This window comes from Hyaena hyaena, unplaced genomic scaffold, assembly GCF_003009895.1.
Source record: "Hyaena hyaena isolate Hyena2069 unplaced genomic scaffold, ASM300989v1 scaffold_373, whole genome shotgun sequence".
Classification (NCBI taxonomy): domain Eukaryota; kingdom Metazoa; phylum Chordata; class Mammalia; order Carnivora; family Hyaenidae; genus Hyaena; species Hyaena hyaena.
In genome coordinates, this window is record NW_024081005.1 from 1,156,329 (window position 1) to 1,175,845 (window position 19,517).

The following is a 19,517-nucleotide window of genomic DNA, read 5'->3' on the forward strand; positions in this document are numbered from 1 at the left end:
GGTGGCCAGGAAAGTTTGCTGAAGAAGAGAGCAAATTCTTAAAGACCAGTTTCCTTCTATCCATATTGTCTAGCCGTATAAGCCCTGTTGCCTCTAATAATCATAACCAATTTAAGTTTTGCTAATAGACTCTACATACCATCTTTGTTAAAATCAGATCTCACTGGTGTTTTGTTAACAAGATGCATGGTTTGGAATTACCTCAAGAATCTTGCATGTACATAACAAAACAAAACTACTAGAAGCCTAATTGATCAGATGCCACACCAAGATTCCAGTGGTTGTGGTTTGGATAGGTGGCTTACATGTGTTTAGTGTTTAAGACCAAAAGAAGAAAAAAGAATGTGTGTACTTGTGTGAGTAAATGTCATCATTAAGAAAGAAAAATATCTTCTTTCCTCTTCTAGTGAAGAGAGCTCATAAAAATACATCAGTTAGGAGGACCTTTCTGCTCAATTTCCTTTTACTGGCATGCTGTAAACTGCTATTACACATAAAAATTTCTAAAACTGTACACTGATGCCTTAGTTGATATGTGTACATTCAAATATCATCTAATAATTCATGTCATACCTAAAGGTAATCAATTTCACATGAGTAGTTTACTCAGTAAGTACAAACTGGATTGATTATAAAGTTTTAAACTAGTTTTTCTAAATTTGAGATCTGTGCTAAGTAGGAATACCATATAATAAATAGAAGCTATAGAAGGTAGATTCCCCCAAGGAACTAAAGAAAAAGTAATATTTTAGGATACCATGTACCTTAAATCATCTGCATTTCTAGTATGACTTCTAGTAAGAGATGCCAAAAATATCCTAAAAAGCTAATTTTGTTCTATTTTTCTGAAATTTACAGCACTTCTAATATAGGCCCTTTCTTCCTTTTGAGAAAAAAAAAGCTAATAGGTGATTGAGGATTTAAAATATTTTTTTAATGTTTATTTTTGAGAGAGTGAGACAGAGCAGGAGCAGAGGAGGTGCAGAGAGAGAGGGAGACACAGAATCTGAAGCAGGCTCCAGGTCTGAGCTGTCAGCACAGAGCCTAATCCAAGGCTCGAACTCACAAACCATGAGATCCCATTACCTGAGCCAAAGCCAGGCGCTCAACTGAATGAGTCAACCAGGCACTCTGAGATGAACTTTAAATACTGACTTTTTATTAGATGTACTGTCCACATCTAGTATCCTCAGAGAAAAGACTTATTAAATAATAATAGCTACCATTCTTGTGTATGTGCTGCCAATACGAGCATAACAGCCACTACTTTTGTATTGTACTTTCTATGTGCCAGTTAAAGTTCTAAGGGTTATTTCCATGAATCCTCACAACAACCTTACCTATTCAAATGAAGAAGCTGAGGCACAGAGAGACTAGGAAACATATTTAATATCACAGTATAAATATAAATGTCAAGCCTAAGATATTAACCTAGGGATTCTGGCTTTAGTCTGAACTCCTAACCATTATACTATACTTCCTCTCTTAAATAAGACTACATCCTAAATTAGTAAAGTCAGATATTAAAAGGAATGAAATGAAGCTGACAGTTGTCTGGTATGTTTCTAAATTTTCTGGTTGAGTTTAGAGATTTTGATGATTAGCAAGGTCTGGGACCTATTACACCAGAATATAAATTCTTGAGGACCAAAGGCTTATAGGCATTTATTAAATGCTGTTGAACAATTGGCTATATCAAGAATATACACATGATATAAACATTAATGTCTTTGAAGACACCATCATTATCAATGTACACAATATAGATGTCTTAATTCCCATTATTTACACATTTTTTTCAAAATAGTATTGTTGCTCTATCCTGATTCATATTAGAGAAACTGGATTTTAAAAAGTATTAACAAAATTTATGAGGTATCAAATTTTTAATTGGGAATTGATCTGTAGGATAGACTATTTTCCAGTGAATCTTAAATAATTTATCACAAAGTTTTACTAATCAAGAAAATATTCAAAAATTCTAAACCAATTAATGTTTTCTATTTGTGCATTATACCAAATGATTTATCTAGCAATGTCTATATTTGTATACACACGTGAACTGAATTTTTTAGAGAATTCTGTATTACAGAGTGACTTCATCAAATTCTTTGGAGTTTGGAGCAGTGACCTCTGCCTAGATTTTTGCCAGTCACTCTAATAGAACATACAGAATAGTAGGACTACAATTTCTGTATATGTACTTTAGTAGGGAAAGGGGCTTTTCAGGTCAAAATGGTGTTGTTCTAAGTCTTTAGATGATTTCCTGTTACTTTTATTTAGTTCTCTTATCATCTGTGTTGCCATTTATGATCATTTCCCTTTTAATACCGTACTTGGAAGGCAAAAAAAAAAAAAAAAAAAAAGAGAAGCGGACAATAGAAAGTAAGCTCCCTCGGGGAAGAAAAAAGTGTGGATATGGGTTTTAGTTTAAGGGAACATTGGAAAGAAGCTCCATGTAAGATGCTTCTCTGCATGTCAGATTTTTGCTTATTTCTGACTCTGCCTCTAGCTGCTTGAAATTCTGTTTAAACAACTTTTTCTGTGGAATGTTGGTAAAAGTCTATAAATAGAATCATTTGACTCCTGGAATCAGTTCACATCAGATTTACTGTTTCATAATAATAGCATTCTTGAGGATAATCATCATACAACTAAAGCATTATAAGACATCAAATTACAAGCTTCTGGAATTCCAGTTTTAAATATTCTTTTGTTATCATTCTGTGAAGGATTTTGAATACATTTGCTTTAAATTCTTTCCTTGTAGTTAGACCAGGACAGTGAATTACACTCATTTCAACCAGTACTCTAGATCTCCTCACTTGAAGGTTACATACCCCTTTATAGGTATTGAAAAATATATTTTGTACTTTGACTATTTTCTAAAGACTCTAATACTTAAATGTCATATGTGTGTGTTTTGGGTATTTGACAACACTGTAGTGTGTTGCTGCAGCTGCTTTAGTTTTATTGCAAGACATTTAAAAATCACTTTTGAAAACAATGAAAATATCCATGTCATTCCTTTATGTGTATGTGTTTTCTAACAAGCAAGAATATGACCAGCCTTAGTAATTCTGTTTCTCACTGCTCTCCACCATTTCTCTGCCCAAAGTTCTTGCTGTTCCTTGTATAAACTTTATAATTTCCTGAACACATGTCTTTGCTTTGGCTGTTTCTTTCCTTTGGAATTTCTACCCTAACCATGGTCAAATCTTACTCATAATAAACAGCCACATATAAAATAAAGAAATTAATTCTTTCTTCATTGTAGTTAGAGTAATTATACTGTCCTCTAAAACTCCCTTTGTGGGGCGCCTGGGTGGCTCAGTTGGTTGGGTGTCCTACTTCGGCTCAGGTCATGATCTCAAATCTCGTGGGTTCGAGCCCCGCGTTGGGCTCTGTGCTGACAGCTAGCTCAGGGCCTGGAGCCTGTCTTAGTATTCTGTGTCTCCCTCTCTCTCTGACCCTCCCCTGCTCATGCTGTCTCTCTCTCTATCTCAGAAATAAATTTTTAAAAATAATAAAAAAATAAAACTCACTTTGTATTCTTTTTTCTCAGATACTTTATGCTTTCTGTCTTTTATTTATAAATAAATACATTTTACCTTCCCAGTGATATTGTGGACTCTCTGAGCAAATGACTTGTCATGTTGAGAAAATTATAGTTAAACGTGAATAGTGTTTACAGTAATGGTAAACTTTAGATATACAGTAAAAATAAACACTAACCTGTTGTACAAAGTACAATTTGAAATATAATATTCTTGACAGAATAACAGTAGTTTTGCTGACATTTGTTGTGCTCATGAGTAAATCTCTTATTTCAGAGTGCTCAGCGATTATGGATTGTTTTCACCTTCTGCAGTTTCTGTTCTGTGCTACCCTGTCAAGGATAGGGTTAGTCTATGGTCTGGCATAAGAAGGAGGAGAGTAGCAAGCTGTTTTTTGGTCTGAGTGGAAACCAGTATCCGATATGTTAGGACAGAACATAGCATTTAGATTTCTGAGTGGCATTTATGCCTCTTGAGTTAGCTGTGGTCTCCAATTATTTACAAATTCAAGTGGTAACAGATACACTAGAAATTATAATTCTATCCCCCAAATAGGGCTGACAGAAGTTAGATACCAGAGTTAGAATCCCAGCTTCCTCTCTTAGCTTTATGATTAGAAACTGGGGAACTGTATGGAAAGGCTAATAAAAAAAGAATTATTTAAAATATAGGAGTGGTGATTGGGGGTGATGAGTGAAAGAAATGTGAGAGGGAGATTATAGCACCATGCTTGCACAGACGCCCAAAAGAAGAACAACGTGGGGGAAAAAAATCACCCAATCACAAGATTTTAAATACTGTGTATTAGGCCAGTGACTCCCCAAATGTATGTCCAGTTCAGACCTTTCTCCCAAATTCCAAATCCACCTGCCTACCTGATACAGATCTAGTAGATATTAAATATGGCAAATCCCATTCCTATCACCATCTCTCAACCTGTGCCGTCCTGCAATCTTCTCTACCTCGGTTGATGACACTCCATCCTTCCCATTACTGAGGCCAAAATCTAGGAGTCATCCTGATTCTTCTCTCTCTTGCTTCACATCCAGTTTGTCAGGAAATGCTGTTGTCACTCCCTTTAAAATACATTCAGGTTTTAACAGGTTCTACACCACCCCTACAGTTACTAAGGTGGTTCCAGGCCATCAGTATATCATACCAGATACTAGTGAGTTGCCTTCCTTATTGGTCTCATAGTGTTCATTCCCTTTTATTGCTAATTTGAAAGGAATTAATTGTAGACTGTTTTATAAATATCTGTGACATGGAAAATACCAGTATTTCAGATAGCGTCATTTGGCAAAGAAAATATTGTTCCACCTTGTTTGAGTTCTCTTTAGTTTGACTGTGTGATATTTGTGCATGAAATATCCAACAAGAAGCATTTAACAGAAAATGTGTAAAGTGGCTGTGAAAGACAACAGTATACCTAGGTTTACCAGCTGGATGATTCATTAAAACATATTTTACCGTAAGAATTACAAGCCATGTTTTTAGTAGCCTGTTATATGTGACTGGGTTGGACTGTAAGGATCATGGTCTTTAACTCAGCGTGGGTGCAACATAAGATGTGCTGACTGATCAAAGGATACATTCAAGCACACTTTTCTCTCCTGACAGTTATTAAAGACATGTTTTAGACTCAATGAAAAATACAGGAGAACATATAGTTGTCCTTTCAGTCTTCAAAAAAAGGAATGAATTTTAATAGTTTACTTTTTATTTAATTTTCTTTTGATGGTCAGAATCTTGACTATAAGTAGAGGTTAAAAAGTCAGAAAGGATGAATGATTCAGTTCTAATAAAAGTTGTTTTCAGGAGAGTATAGATACTATAGTATGTTTAACAAACTGTGCCATAAACACTGGTAATTTCTGACTTAGATATCAGTACAACCTGTTCAGATTGGGTGATAGCGGCATTGGCAGGCACAGGTCTTTTGTGACTCTCTATAGCAGTTTCTTGAGTCTGTGATCCAGTTCACATAGCAGTTACCTTAAAACTTTTATTAACTTCCTTTTAAAATGGGAGGACAAAATAAAATTCCCTCTAATAAGTATATTTTGTTGAGCTTAATATATACCTTTACTTTGGGGAGAAGGCCTGCTAAAATCTAAGGAATTATTTTTTCAAAAAAACTTTCAATTTTTTTCTTTATTTTGGAGAGAGAAAGTGTACAAGAGGGGAGAAGGGAAGGAGAGAATCTTAAGCAGGCCTCCTGCTCAGTGTGGACCTTCATGCTGGGCTTAATGCCAAGACCATGGGATCAAGACCTGATTCAAAACCAAGAGTTGGAAACCCAAATGACTGAGCCTCCCAGGCATTCTTAAGGAATTTTTTTTTTTAAATACTCTTAAACATGAGCTCTTAGACACCTATACAGGCAAACGTTGAAACAAAAAAATATTAGAGACCCCAATGATCACATTTGGTAGTATAGTAGCTACCTGAAGTTCTAGTGAAATAATGAACAAATACAAACAAGACAAAAATTAGAATTCAGAAAAAAATACATTTTGATGCAAAACAAGAGACTTTCATTATAGTTAAACTTCAAATCTGATGAATGATCAAAGAAATTATTTTTCATGTTTGACAACAGTATAGTCTAAATTAGAGAATCTTAGCAGAGGGTCCTTAAAAGGACTATAAAGAGATCCATGAATCTCTTTTGTATACAGTGTAGTATTTATTTTCTATTTCCCTGAGAAAGAGACAATACTTTTCACCAAATCGTCAAAAGAATCCTTGATCCCCTCCAAAGTTTAAGAACTACTTGACCCTTATGCACATTTGTTTCACTGCAGTAAAGTTTTTGAACCACATTTAATTCTTATGACTAGCAAGGAAAATTCTCAATTTCTGCTGTCTAAGGTTTACCATCTAAGTTTTAAAAGATTAAGCCAGACCAAGGTATTGTTGCTAGAATGCTAGTGGCAGTATATACATGAAACCCACCCTCTTTGTAGCATCTTGATTTGGTGTATGTCACTGCACATGGACACATATATGAATAGGCCGGGATAGTCATTTAAATGGTCTTCATTCACTTTGATTATAATTTTAAGCAGTTTTCTTTTTTCTTTTCATTCTATGTGGTTACAAACCAGTAAGCATAGCTGATCCTGCTGCCCTTGGTTTCATCATTTCTCCGTGGTCTCTGCTGTTGCTGCCATCTGGTAGTGTGTCATTTACAGATGAAAATATTTCCAATCAGGATCTTCGCGCGTTCACTGCACCAGAGGTTCTTCAAAACCAATCACTAACTTCTCTCTCAGATGTTGAAAAGGTAACTATGAAGTGTTTTTAGCTTGATTTTGTTTTTTTATATATTTTGGGTGATGGTAGGGAAAGTAAAAGACCCTGGGTTACCTTCCCTCAACTCTCTGAAAAAAAGCCATTGAATTTTAAATGATCATGTATTACAAGAAGTGAATTTTTATTTTGTGTACGAATAGTTTTATAAAAATTTATAGATCTAAGAAACAATATTTTTATTAGTAAGGTGAGCCATTATTAAGTCATGTTTAAAAATACTTAATGCCTCCTGTTTTTAGAGAACTGTGCTTGTGAGGAAGATGCAAAAATAACTAGAGAACTGATCCTGTATAAAAATACTCTGTAATGTGTGGATTAAAAAAAATGCTATATACAGGGGAAGACTATTTTAGAATGTTGGAAGAGGAGGAATTAATCTTTAGCTTAGAATGATATCACAGAAAATGTAGCATTTGTGTTGGGCTATGAAGAATGAGTAGAATTTAGAAAAGTTAAAATAAGTAGAAGTGAGCATTCCACTCAAGGTTGTTGGCATATGCAATGATAAGAGGTAAAAAATTGTCTGCCATGATAAGGGATTGTTTGGTTAGACCAGCTATGCTAGAGCATTAGGTACCTGGAAGGCTATGGTTGAAGAGAAGGAGCCTATTAAATCAGAATAAAGAAGACTTTGAATACCAGTACTTGAGACTTTCTTCTGAGGCATATTTTCAGGAGTGATATGATGTGACTTGTGATTTTAGAGGGTAAGTTTGACAAGTGTGGATAACTAGATAAGATGAAAGATTATATAGGAATTGTATTATATAGGAATATATGTAATATACAAAATCCATATTACACACACCTATACATACATAACAAAATTGTATAAAAATCTAACTAGAGAGTTTTAATAATCTAGGGAAAGTGCTAAAAATCATGTAATGCCTTAGGAATATAAAGGCATGGATGAAAGGGATACAATGGAAGCAAAACTCAGAGTTTGACAATTCATTTCATGGACCAATTAAGAAGGAAAAGTTTATGATGGAAATATCCAGTCTGAGGATGGCAATAGCATTGACATCAGAAGATCTGATTTCATTAGAAATGAAATAGCCTTGACAGGCTATGAAAAAAAATTATATATATATATATATATGTATATATATATATATATATACATATATATATCTATGTATATCTTATGTAGCTATATGTAGCAGGCTGTGAAAATTTAGATGTGGAACTTTGGAGAATTAAGAACTGGATATGGATATCATTTCCCTTACATTATTCCACATAAATATAAAAATTAACATAATAATTTCCTGGTAGTAAAACTTAAAATGCATGTGCATTTTAAATTTTGATATATATTGCCTAATTCTCATAAGGAACTGTACTAATATATCTTTCTATCACTAACATTGAGTACTTCCCTTTTCAGAGAGGGAGAGAGAAGGAAAGAGAGAAGGAGAAAGCATGTGTTTTTGTATGTGTGTGTGCATGCGCACATGTGTATTGATTAGGAGAAGGCATCTTGATTTGAGCCATTGTGTTTCTAAAAAAGACTGAATGGATTTGGTATAAAATCTAGGTTTATGTACCTGGTTTATCTATTCCATGAATTGCTTAAGAGTTTTGGGAGTGTTGGTCATTGTTAAAGATCATGAGGGTGTTCAAATGTACCAGTAGTGTTTTATTAAGCTGAATAACATATATATAGTTATTTATTGTTATTATTTAAATAGCATGTATTCCTTCTGTACATTCTGTCTGTGATTTTTTAATAATAAACTTTTAAAAGATAGAGAGTAACTAGAACATTGGAAATAGGCATAGTGTGTGTGCAAATTATTTAACACTTGAGAACTCTAGATCTTAATTGAGCTCCAGGATATCTACAAACCAAATGGCAAACAAAGTTTTGCGTCTGAACACTTTCAGAGAAGGGTATCCATAACTTTATCAGTCTCTCAAGTGGATCTCAGAAAAATTAAGAAACCCTGCAGTAGAGTAAAGCCATGGATGCCTTAGGTTTAAAAACTTCTACTAAATTATAATGGGATGTTTCAAATTATGAAAAGTTTTGCACAGTTGCTCATGAATTCTTTCTGGAAGGCATTTAAAATCTACAATAAAAGAAAAAAGTGCTTAGTAAAAATTTTAGGTGCACAAGTGCCTTTCTAATTTGCTGAAGGCTTTCCCATTTTGCCCTGTGATGTCAGGATACCCAAACAAGTAAACTGCCTTGTGTTTAGGTACAAGTGTTAGAGCACATGGTTGAGAAAGTGATTGAAGCCTCCCTGTTAAGTAGGCTAAGTTTTAGGAGCCAGTGCTGAGATGGGATGAGTGTGGGATTGTTGCCATTACTATGGTAAAGTAAAATTGATTTATTTGTGAATCTAATTTGAACTTCTGTTTTACCTCATGCCTCCAAAGCTCCAGTGCAATTCTAAGTATAAAGAAAATGAAAGGCAAGTTTTTTGATCCCATTCCTGTTTGCAGTATAAGTATAAAGTGAAGGTCAGAGGAGTAGTCTTATATTCTAGTATTCTTTTGGGGAGGTTGAGCAAAAGAAATTACATTTATTTGACCAGTAATGGCCAATAAATTCATGGAAACTTACTAATTTGACATTATGGTATGAAAATTAAAATTCAAAAGCACTATTCTAGTATTCTGATTTTAATGGGGTTGGGGCGTACTGAAAAAGAGGATGGTAACTGCATTTCACAACTTGTATGAGTTAAGAATATGTCACTAATACTCAATACATGCTTTCTATTGATGGTATGTAAAACTTTTTTAAAAATAATACTCAATGCGTAGCACAGTATTGTCTGTATTGTGAATAATAGTAAGTGCTTAGTAAGATCTTGATGCATAAAAATATTCTCTTCATTCAATGGAACTTGTTTTGTAAAACATATATGTACAGTTGTATGAAAAAATTTACCTCAACTATCAGCTCTATAAATACACACTTTCGGGGCACCTGGGTGGGTCAGTCGGTTAAGCGTCCGACTTTGACTCAGGTCATGATCTCACAGTTCGTGGGTTCGAGCCCCACGTTGGGCTCTGTGCTGATGGCTAGCTCAGAGCCTGGAGCCTGCTTCAGATTCTGTATCTCCCTCTCTCTCTGACCCTCTCCTGCTCACACTGTCTCTCTCTCTCTCAGAAATTAATAAAAAACATTGAAAAAATTTTTAAAATACATACATACATACATACATACATACGCACTTTCATTTATTTGCCGTAAAGTTTTACTTTTCAAGATAACATGTGTCCTTAGAAACTAGACAGGTTTATACAGGTCACACTAAGCTTTTTGATCCTCTGGCTTTTCTGTTTTACTTGGTAATTGTTCACTTCCTGCTTGTATGATACATGATGTACTTAATTTGGCAGTTCTTTTGAAATCAGTTTGATGCTATTGGAAGCTGAATTTAATTCTTGTTGTGATTTGTCTTCAAGAGTATTGATATGCTCCAGGGATTTGTACTATATCCCTGATAAACTAAAGGTATCTTAGTTTAAGTGTTTATTGCCACTAATTTGCAATCTAAATATCAGGAATTGTGGCTCTTATTTCTGTTCTTCTGGAAAATCAAGGGTCATCTTTATAAGAAGAGTACTGGAAATTCGCTCCTCTAACCTTAGCAAAAGCCTCAATTGAACTTGTCAAAAAAGACCAGGAGTGCCTTGCTGGCCCAGTTGGTAGACTATGTGACTTTTGCTTTTGGGGTTGTAAGTTGGAGTCCCGCATTTGGTATAGAGGTTACTTAAAAATACAATCTTTAGGGGCACCTAGATGACTTAGTAGGTTAAGTGTTCCAACTCTTGATTTCAGCTCAGGTCATGATCTCACAGTTTGTGGGAGTGAGCCCCGTGTTGGGCTCTGCGCTGATAGCACAGAACATGTTTGGAATTCTCTCTTCTTTCTCTATGCTCCTCTCCCTGCCCATGCACATGCTCTTACTCTCTGTCTCAAAATAAATAAATAAGCATTAAAAATCAATTAAATCTTTTTTTATAAAAAGACCAAATATCTTTACCCACGTTATACTATACTTACTCTATATTAAATCTTATTAATGCATTCTTTCTTGTCTCCCTTCTCATTTGTTTATTCATTCATCCATAAATTTGACTAGTATACTTGTTATGTGACAGACACTATGCAGATCACTAAAGAAGAAACTCCAGGACTGTCTAGTACCAGAATCCAATATGTGGTAACACAATTAAATTGAAAATTTTAAACACTGGGGTTGTGGAGATGTCTACTTCACACTCACTAGGATAGCAACTATCAAAAGAACAGAAAATAGTGTTAACAAGGATGCAGAGAAAGTGGAACATTTGTGCACTGTTTTTAGAAATGTAAAATGGTGCAACCAGTGTGGAAAACAGTACGGAGTTTCCTGTGTGATCCAACAATCTCACCTCTGGGTATATATCCAAAGGAATTCAAAGCAAGATCTTGAAGAGATATTTGCATACCCATGTTCATTGCAGCATTATTCTTAATACCCAGGAAGTTGAAGCAACTCAAATGTCCAGTGATGGATGAATGGATAAAGAAAATGTGGCATGGGTAAATGTGGCATGGGTGACTCAGTTTGTTAAGTGTCTGACTTTGGCTCAGGTCATGATCTTGTGGTTCAATGAATTTGAGAACTATGTTGTACTCTGTGCTGACAGCTCAGACCTTGGAGCCTGCTTCAGATTCTGTGTCTCCTTCTCTTTCTGCCCCTCCCCTGCTCATGCTCTGTCTCTCATTCTCTGAAAAATAAACAACATTAAAAAAAAAAAAAGGAAATGTGGCATATACATCCAATGAAAATTAGGCAGCCTTTAAAAGAAGGAAATCCTATCACACGATACAACATGGGTGACCCTTTGGACATTATGCTAAATGAATAAGCCAATCGCAAAAAGACAAATACTCTATGATATACTCATGTTAAATATCTACTAGTCAGACCTTAGAAACATAGTTACCCAAGGCTGATGAGAGGGTGAAGGAGGAATTTGTGTTTAGTATATATAGAGTTTCAGTTTTGCAAGATGAAAAAGTTCGAGAGATCAGGTATACAACAATGTGAATATGCTAACACTGCTGAACTGTACACTTAAAAATGATTAAAATGGTAAATTTAACATTATATTTTGTAGCACAACTTTTTTTTTTTACAAATAGTTTATTGTCAAATTAGTTTCCATATAACACTCAGTGCTCATCCCCACAAGTGCCCTCCTCCATGCCCATCCCTCCGTCCTCAGTTTTTGTCAGCATTCAAGAGTCTCTCATGGTTTGCCTCTCTCCCTTTCCCCCACCATTTCCCCCCTTCTTCTCCCCCTTGGTCCTCCGTCAAGTTCCTCCTAATCCTCCTATACGTGTAGCACAACTTTTTAAGTGTCAGATGCTATGATTGTGATAGGTACAGAGCTCTATACAAATTCAGTTCTTTTTAAAGTATCATCACTTCAACATACTATTTTCCTCTAGCTAATAAACTAATTTATGATAATACATTATTCAGAGCTAATGGCATTGTTACTCTTGTCAGGTAACATAATTTTATCATATTAGTCTATAGGATCTTTTATACTTGAATAATTCTTGTGATGGAAATTTAGACCATGAAAGAGAGGCATAGGAAACCAAAATAGACTCTAAAACATATCATTGCAGCAGACCCTACGGCTAGTTTAAAATGAGTGGGTCTCCTCCAGATACTCGTGGTTTGAAGTATATTTAAACGAATGTTCCAAGCCTTATAGTCCTTAGAGTAAAATAAGTTGTCAGATAGGTTAAGCTAGTAGGGTATATATCAGAAACTAGCTGAGTGTACTTCTGAAATATGTCAAGTGTGATGAGATGTAGAAGGCAATGGGCAAGAGGGGAACAGGTTAATTTTAAAACTAGAAAATGCCAACCTGCTGATTTGATCTTTCAAAATAATTTGGAGTGGGAGGAGCACTGCCTTCCACGAAGTACTGAAACAAAAGAAGAGTTATGGCCAAGGAAATTTGTACAATTGTTTTATATATTGGGATCTTAACCCATGATACCCTTCAAAGTCAAAGGAATGGATTCAGGATGCTATTAAGATTTTTTTAATTATATGCCAAGAAAATATGAATACATGTATTTTTCTGGATAGAGAGCTCTTGGCTTTTATCAGATTCTTTGTAAAAGGCTGAAACTCCATGACTATCTGCTGATAGCTCCCAAGTTTGTATGTCATTTTTTTAAATCCTTATTCATTTTTTGAGAGAGAGAGAGAGAGAGAGAGAGAGAGAGAGAGAGACAGAGTGCAAGTGGAGGAGGGGCGGAGAGAGAGGGAGACACAGAATCTGAAGCAGGCTCCAGGCTCTGAGCTGTTAGCACAGAGCCTGATGCAGGTCTTAAACCCCCTAACTGCAAGATCATGACCCAAGCCAAAGTTGAATGCCCAACCAACTAAGCTACCCAGGTGCCCTTCAGGTTTATGTATCTTTAACACAAAGCTCTTTAAATATACAGCCACATATTAGATACCTCTACCTGAATGTCCACAGGCATCTCAGACTCACTAGATCTGAAACTAAATTAATTTTTTTCACACACTGAGACCTTTCTCCTCTTTTGTGTGCTCCCTGTAAATAAATGGACCATTATTTCCCCGGTTTGCAAAAGAAAAACTCTAAGATGTCATTCTTAACTTTTCATTCACTTCAGGCCCTCTCTCCTAAGTCTAGTCAGTGATTAATTCCTGTTGATTCTAATTCTTTAGTATCTTTCCCATCTGTCTATTTCTGTTAGTCTTCACTGCTTCTTCCTTGTCCAGTCCATCATGAATGACCAGTGCTACAAATACTTTCTAATAATCTCCCTACCTCCAGTCTTGTCTCTGTCCAGTTCATTATTTAAACTAGTCAGTGCATTTTTGAAAACCCATATTTTATATTATCCCTTTGCTGTGTAAAATTCTTCAGATTCTTAGGGCACCTGGGGAGCTCAGTTGATTAGCATCCAACCTCAGCTCAGGTCATAATCTTGTGATTCGTGGGTTTGAGCCCCAAGGTCAGGCTCTCTGCTGTCAGTGCAGAGCCTGCTTTGGATTCTCTCTCTTTCTCTCTCTCTCTCTCAAAAGTAAATAAACATTAAAAAAATTATTTAGATTCTGCATTTCCTTTGAAGAAACTTAGACTCCTGACCAAGACCTTTGAGGGTATATGCACCAGCCTTCTCTCTGAGCAGTCTTTATCTCAAGCTTTATATCTCAGCCATTCTGGATTTACTTCAATGTCTTGGATGGGCTAAGTGCTTTTTTTCTACTTAGCCTTTGCACATGACTGTCCGTCAGCTCTGAATACTCTTCCAGGTCATCTCAGCTCTTCCCTCATCTCCTCATTGCCTGGCTACCTTTTCCTGTAGATCTACAGTTGTATCTTATACCTAATTGTACTCTCTTGTTCACCACATTATCTTGTCTTTTTACCAAAGTAGAAAGTTTGAGATAGAACGAGTCCTGTCTGTCCTACTCATTATTATATCCCCTCTGCTCTCTACTGGTGGTTCTCAAAGTGTTGTTTCCCAACCAGCAGCATCAGCATCATATGGGAACTTGTTAGAAAAGCAAGTTTTCAGGGGCACCTGGGTGGCTCAATTGGTTGAGCGTCCGACATAGGCTCAGGTCATAATCTCACAGTTTGTGAGTTTGAGCCCTGCATCAGGCATGCTGCTGTCAGCACAGAACCCACTTAAGATCTCCTGTTCCCCTCTCTCTCTTTCTCTCCCCCACTCATGCTCTCATGCTCAAAAATAAATAAAATATTTTCAGACCCCACACCAAATCTACTAAATCAGAGACCAGAGAGGTAGGACCCTGTATCTGTGTTTTACCAGATGATTCTGATCCATAACAAAGTTGGAGAACCATTGCTGTATGCCATACCCACCACTTAGGAGATGCTCAGAATCTGTTGAGTGAGTAGAAACAATTCAGGATTTTTTTTTGCCCAAAGATATTTATGTTTTACTGCTATTAAATGGGGAGCCACAAAATCTCAAGGGGTTTTGCTAAAAGGAGCTGTGTAGCACACATAAAGCGGCTCTTATTTCTTCAGAGAGATCACTGGGTGGCGGGGATCTGCATATCAGACTGCAGTATCTTACCCAGTGTCTTATGATCAGTGAGCCAAAGCTTTGAAAACTTTCTGTCTCCTCTTTAGAGAATGGGTATAGAGGTAGAGGGTATTCTTTGAACCTTCTCAGTGATGACTGTTTCATTATTATCTCATTTTATTTTTCAACAAATATTTATCAAATATGGGTTCTGAGTAAAATTTCTGGCTTTGTTACTTGAAAAATGTGTGACCTCATGCAACTTGCTTACTGTTCTATGCCTTAGGTGATTTCTATATAAAGAGATGATGATAGTACTTGCTTCATGGGGTTATTAGAAAGTTAAATAAGATAGTACCAGTAAAGCACTTAGAATAGTACTCCTCACAGAGTACTATTATTATAGTGTGTTATTATCTACTTCTGTTATATGTTAAGTGCTCTTGAAGGTCTTGGAATAGAATAGTGAGTAGGACAAAGTTGTTCCACTGATGGACTTTACATTCCAGCTCATTATAACTAACTGTAAAGACAAAAACATATTTTGTTCCCCATTAGTTATATTAACTACCTCACTCAAGTGCCCTCCCGTCCATACATATTTTCTTTGTGTCTTTATCTCTGACTCTTCTCTTTTCACATATCCACTTAATTAACTGAATTTCTTAAGTCCACTTCCCAAGTCTAGCCATGCTTGTCCTTTCTAATGCCATAGGCCTGAGAACTAGGATAACTGATGGTAAGTTCCAGTCTGAAAGCCAGCAGGCCTGAGATGCAGGAAGAGCTGATACTTCAATTCAAGTCCAAAGGCCAGAAAAAAGGTGGGCTCCTAGGTGACTCAGTTGGTTAAGAGTCTGATTCCTGATTTCAGCTCAGGTCATGATCTCTCAGTTTGTGGGTTCCAGCCCTCTGTGCTGACAGCCAGAGCCTGCTTGGGACTCTCTCTCTCCCTCTCTCTTCCCCTCCCCCACTCATCTTTGCTCACTCACTCTCTCTCTTTCTCTCACTCACTCAAATAAACATTAAAAAAGTTTTTTTATAAAAAGCTGATGTCCTAGTTCAAAGGCAGTCACACAGAAAGATATTTTATATTTCTCCAGAATGGGTAAAACATTTTATTCTATTCAGGCCTTCAAATGATTGGATGAGGCCTACCCATATTAGAAAGAGCAATCTGCTTACTCTACTCAGTCTACTTAATTAAGTGTTCATTTTATCCAAAAAACTCTCAAAAAAATTCCCAGAATATTTGACCAACTATCTAGGCATCCTGTGGTCCACTCAAGTTGACACAAAATTAATCATTATAATATATACCTAGGTGATCAGCAGGTGTACAGTATTATAACCTAATTTTAATAATTGTGCTACTAACTTTATATAGTCATTTATAAAAATCATTAATATATAGTAACTCATTTAGCATATTGATAAGTAAATATAATAAAGAATCTTAAAGCACTGACAACATCTCAGAGACTCACAAATCAATAGTCATGTGTTAAAAGAAATATATTTGAATATGTAATTAGTTTTTTATGCTAAAGCCATGAAGTATTTTTGGCATACGAGGGGTTCACTTACAAGGCTCTTTGAAAAGAAATCAAAACTAAAATATGCAGATAGCCTGCACTATGCTATCTTAAACTTAATGTACATTTAATTAAGTCCTGCAGGCATGAATTGAATATCTGCTGTGTACAAGCTCTGCATTAGTTGCTAGGAGGTATTCTAAGCTATGTTAAAAATACTTCCTCCAGGAAGACAAACATGGACACACCATAACTATATTATAGGCAGTATTAGTTAACTGTTTCATTAGACATGCAAATGAAATATAACTGTACATGTAAGAGAGATCCTGTTTGGGAAATTTTGCATATCATACATCTCTAGACCATCAGTCATGTCTAGGAATTTTATTGACAGATGAAGAAAAATTCTTGGTAGAAAGAACTACTCAAGAAAAATTGAGAGAAGGATTTATTTGGCCAACAGAAAATTATTTTGCAGTGCTGAAATGTTTAGGTTGTAATAGGTGAAGGAGTATTACAGAAGGAGAACTTACAAATCTGTCTAGAAAATGGAAGTGGAGGCTAGTCAGACTAAGCCTTGTTTATTATCATAAAGAATTGGGATTTTGTTTAAGTTGGGAGCTATGAAAATATTTGAAAAGAAGTTCTTTTCTAATCTGTGATTTGGAATAATTTAGGAGGCAAAATTGAAGTAAGGTTAAAGTGCTGTGAGGATATAAAGAGCCAGTTTTACTTGTGCATACATACCTCACCTTTTTCTAAAGAGGATTAGAGAGTTTCCAGAATTAAAAAATAAAGGTGAGAAAATAAGAGCACAGGTGAAAATAAAGGCAAGAAAATAAGCTGATGCTGGGATAAGATTGGTGCAAAACAATACACATAGTAGGATTACACAGTATTGATAGAGATGGGCTAAAAGTTTAGCCCTGAATTTCCTCACAGGAGGGGAAAATGGGAAATGATTACTTACAGGATTAACTGTCCTCACTTTCATCTTGCTTCCTGTCTCACAGGAAAGAAGTAGAAGCAGTCAGGAGAAACTTTTTCCGGGATCCCACTACCAGATTACTCACCTAAATCCCCACATTCTCTGCCTCCTTACTACAGATGAACTGTTTGTGCTCTGTAACGCCAACTGCTTCCCTTGTGCCTTAACCTTTCACCCTCTTCCACTTACTCAGCAATGTTCTCCCAGCAACCTCACTGTCTCCTGTACTTCCAGTTTTCCCTGTTGAATCACTTCTGTCGTCAAAAAATGTTATTTTTTTTTCATCTTTAAGAAGCAAACAATGTAAATAAAATCTTTTTTCACCCAACTTCTTTCTCCATCTACTACCCCATCCGTTCTTAGTAAAAAACTGCTAATCAGAACTTCAATGGGAAATAAAACAACTTTCAGTTTTAGTATATGTGCTGCCAAAGTGAGCACAATAAAACAACTTTCAGTGAGATTTTTTTTCCCATTTCAGACTGGCAGAAATCTAGATCTTTGTAGCACATACTATAGACAAGTCTTGTGGAAAAAAAATCTCTTCTGTTGCTGGTAGAAATGCAAAATACTACAACTTCTGTGTAGGAAAATTCAGAAATGTGTATCAAAATTACAAATAATTTACACCTTTTTCCGTAATCTCAGAGAACCAAGTCAAGAGAAACACTTGCAAGTACAAAATCACATCACCTATATCTCTTGTTAATATAAAATGCAAGTACAGAGTTATTTTAAACTTTCTGAAATTTTATAATGAGGGGAGAAATTAAAAGATGTATCTGTGGGGCACCCGCTGGCTCAGTCTGTAGAGCACATGACTCTTGATCTTGGGTTCAGGAGTTTAAGACCCACAGTAGTCATAGGGATTATTTAATTTAGAAAAAGAGAAGAAGAATACTCTGGTTTCTCCTTAGATTGAATAAATCTTTCACCTTTTACTTAAAAAAAGGAAGGAAAAGAAATATAAGTATTTGTGTGAGTTTGCATAAGGAAACTTGAAAATAAATAAGAACTAATAAAATTATTCATGGATGATAGGGTAAGGAATAAAGATGGAAATTTGTTCTGATCATTTCTAGTCTTTAAGTTCTTACATACTTTTATGCAAAATATGAAATGATTTTTTCAAATCATGTGTTATACTTTAGTACAAAAACTCATGAATATACAATACTTCCTAATTTTTTTAGTACTTGCAAAAGTTTTAAATTTTATTTTACCATAAAATTATTTTTAAAATTCTATCCCTAGATCCATATATATTCTCTTGGAATGACTTTGTATTGGGGAGCTGATCATGAAGTGCCTCAGAGCCAGGTAAGTCAAACTGTCACATCTGTACAACTTCATCCTTTTTAGAAAGCTATTTCCTGTATTTATATATGTTTTACAGCATATTGTCAGGCATACCAGAATTTCTATCCTGTTCACATTAATGTCATACTCTCAGAAGAAAATAATAAAATACTAAAGACATTATTGTTCTTAGAATGTTCTTAGAATTTATAGCAGTAACTATCCAGGTTTCAGCAATTTAGTCTGAAATGTAGTGACTTCTTCAAAAATTGTAGCAAGTCTATGTAATTTCTTCTAACTAAATGACTGATAAGAATGATTATAAGTGTTGATGATTTCAATCTTGAACTAAAGTGATAACCTTTTTTGATGCAGAAGCAAAGAAATGATAGGTCTCTAAGTAGAGTTTCTACTTCATTACTTTTTTTTTCTTGTCACTTCAAAAGCATACTTCACTAAGCCTTTGGCAACAGATACCAATAAAACAACATTCTCTGAAGTCTTAGGCTCTAATGACCATTGGACTGTTTCTAGTCCTTATTTTCTAAAATAACCGACTCTTTAAGAACCAATATGAACACAATAATAAATAGTAATTGAAACTTTAAAAATATCTTTATTTCAGGATCTGGGTAGCTCAGCTGATTTAGCATCTAACTCTTGATCTCAGCTCAGGTCTTACGTTCAAGCCCTGCACTGGGCTCTGCATTGGGCTCCATGCTGGGCATGAAGCCTACTTTAAAAAAAAAAAA

At 35.5% G+C, this 19,517-nt stretch overlaps 1 protein-coding gene across 8 annotated transcripts in view; it reads left to right on the forward strand.

Annotated features, from left to right (window-relative positions):
* Positions 1–19,517, forward strand: part of PTPN13 (protein tyrosine phosphatase non-receptor type 13) — a 201,843-nt gene that overhangs the window by 62,062 nt on the left and 120,264 nt on the right. For all 8 annotated transcript variants that reach the window (XM_039250548.1, XM_039250552.1, XM_039250549.1 and 5 more), the window contains exons 3-4: positions 6,668–6,846; positions 18,721–18,786. In XM_039250548.1, the coding sequence (XP_039106479.1) occupies positions 6,668–6,846; positions 18,721–18,786 (245 nt within the window). The remainder of the gene's footprint in view (positions 1–6,667; positions 6,847–18,720; positions 18,787–19,517) is intronic.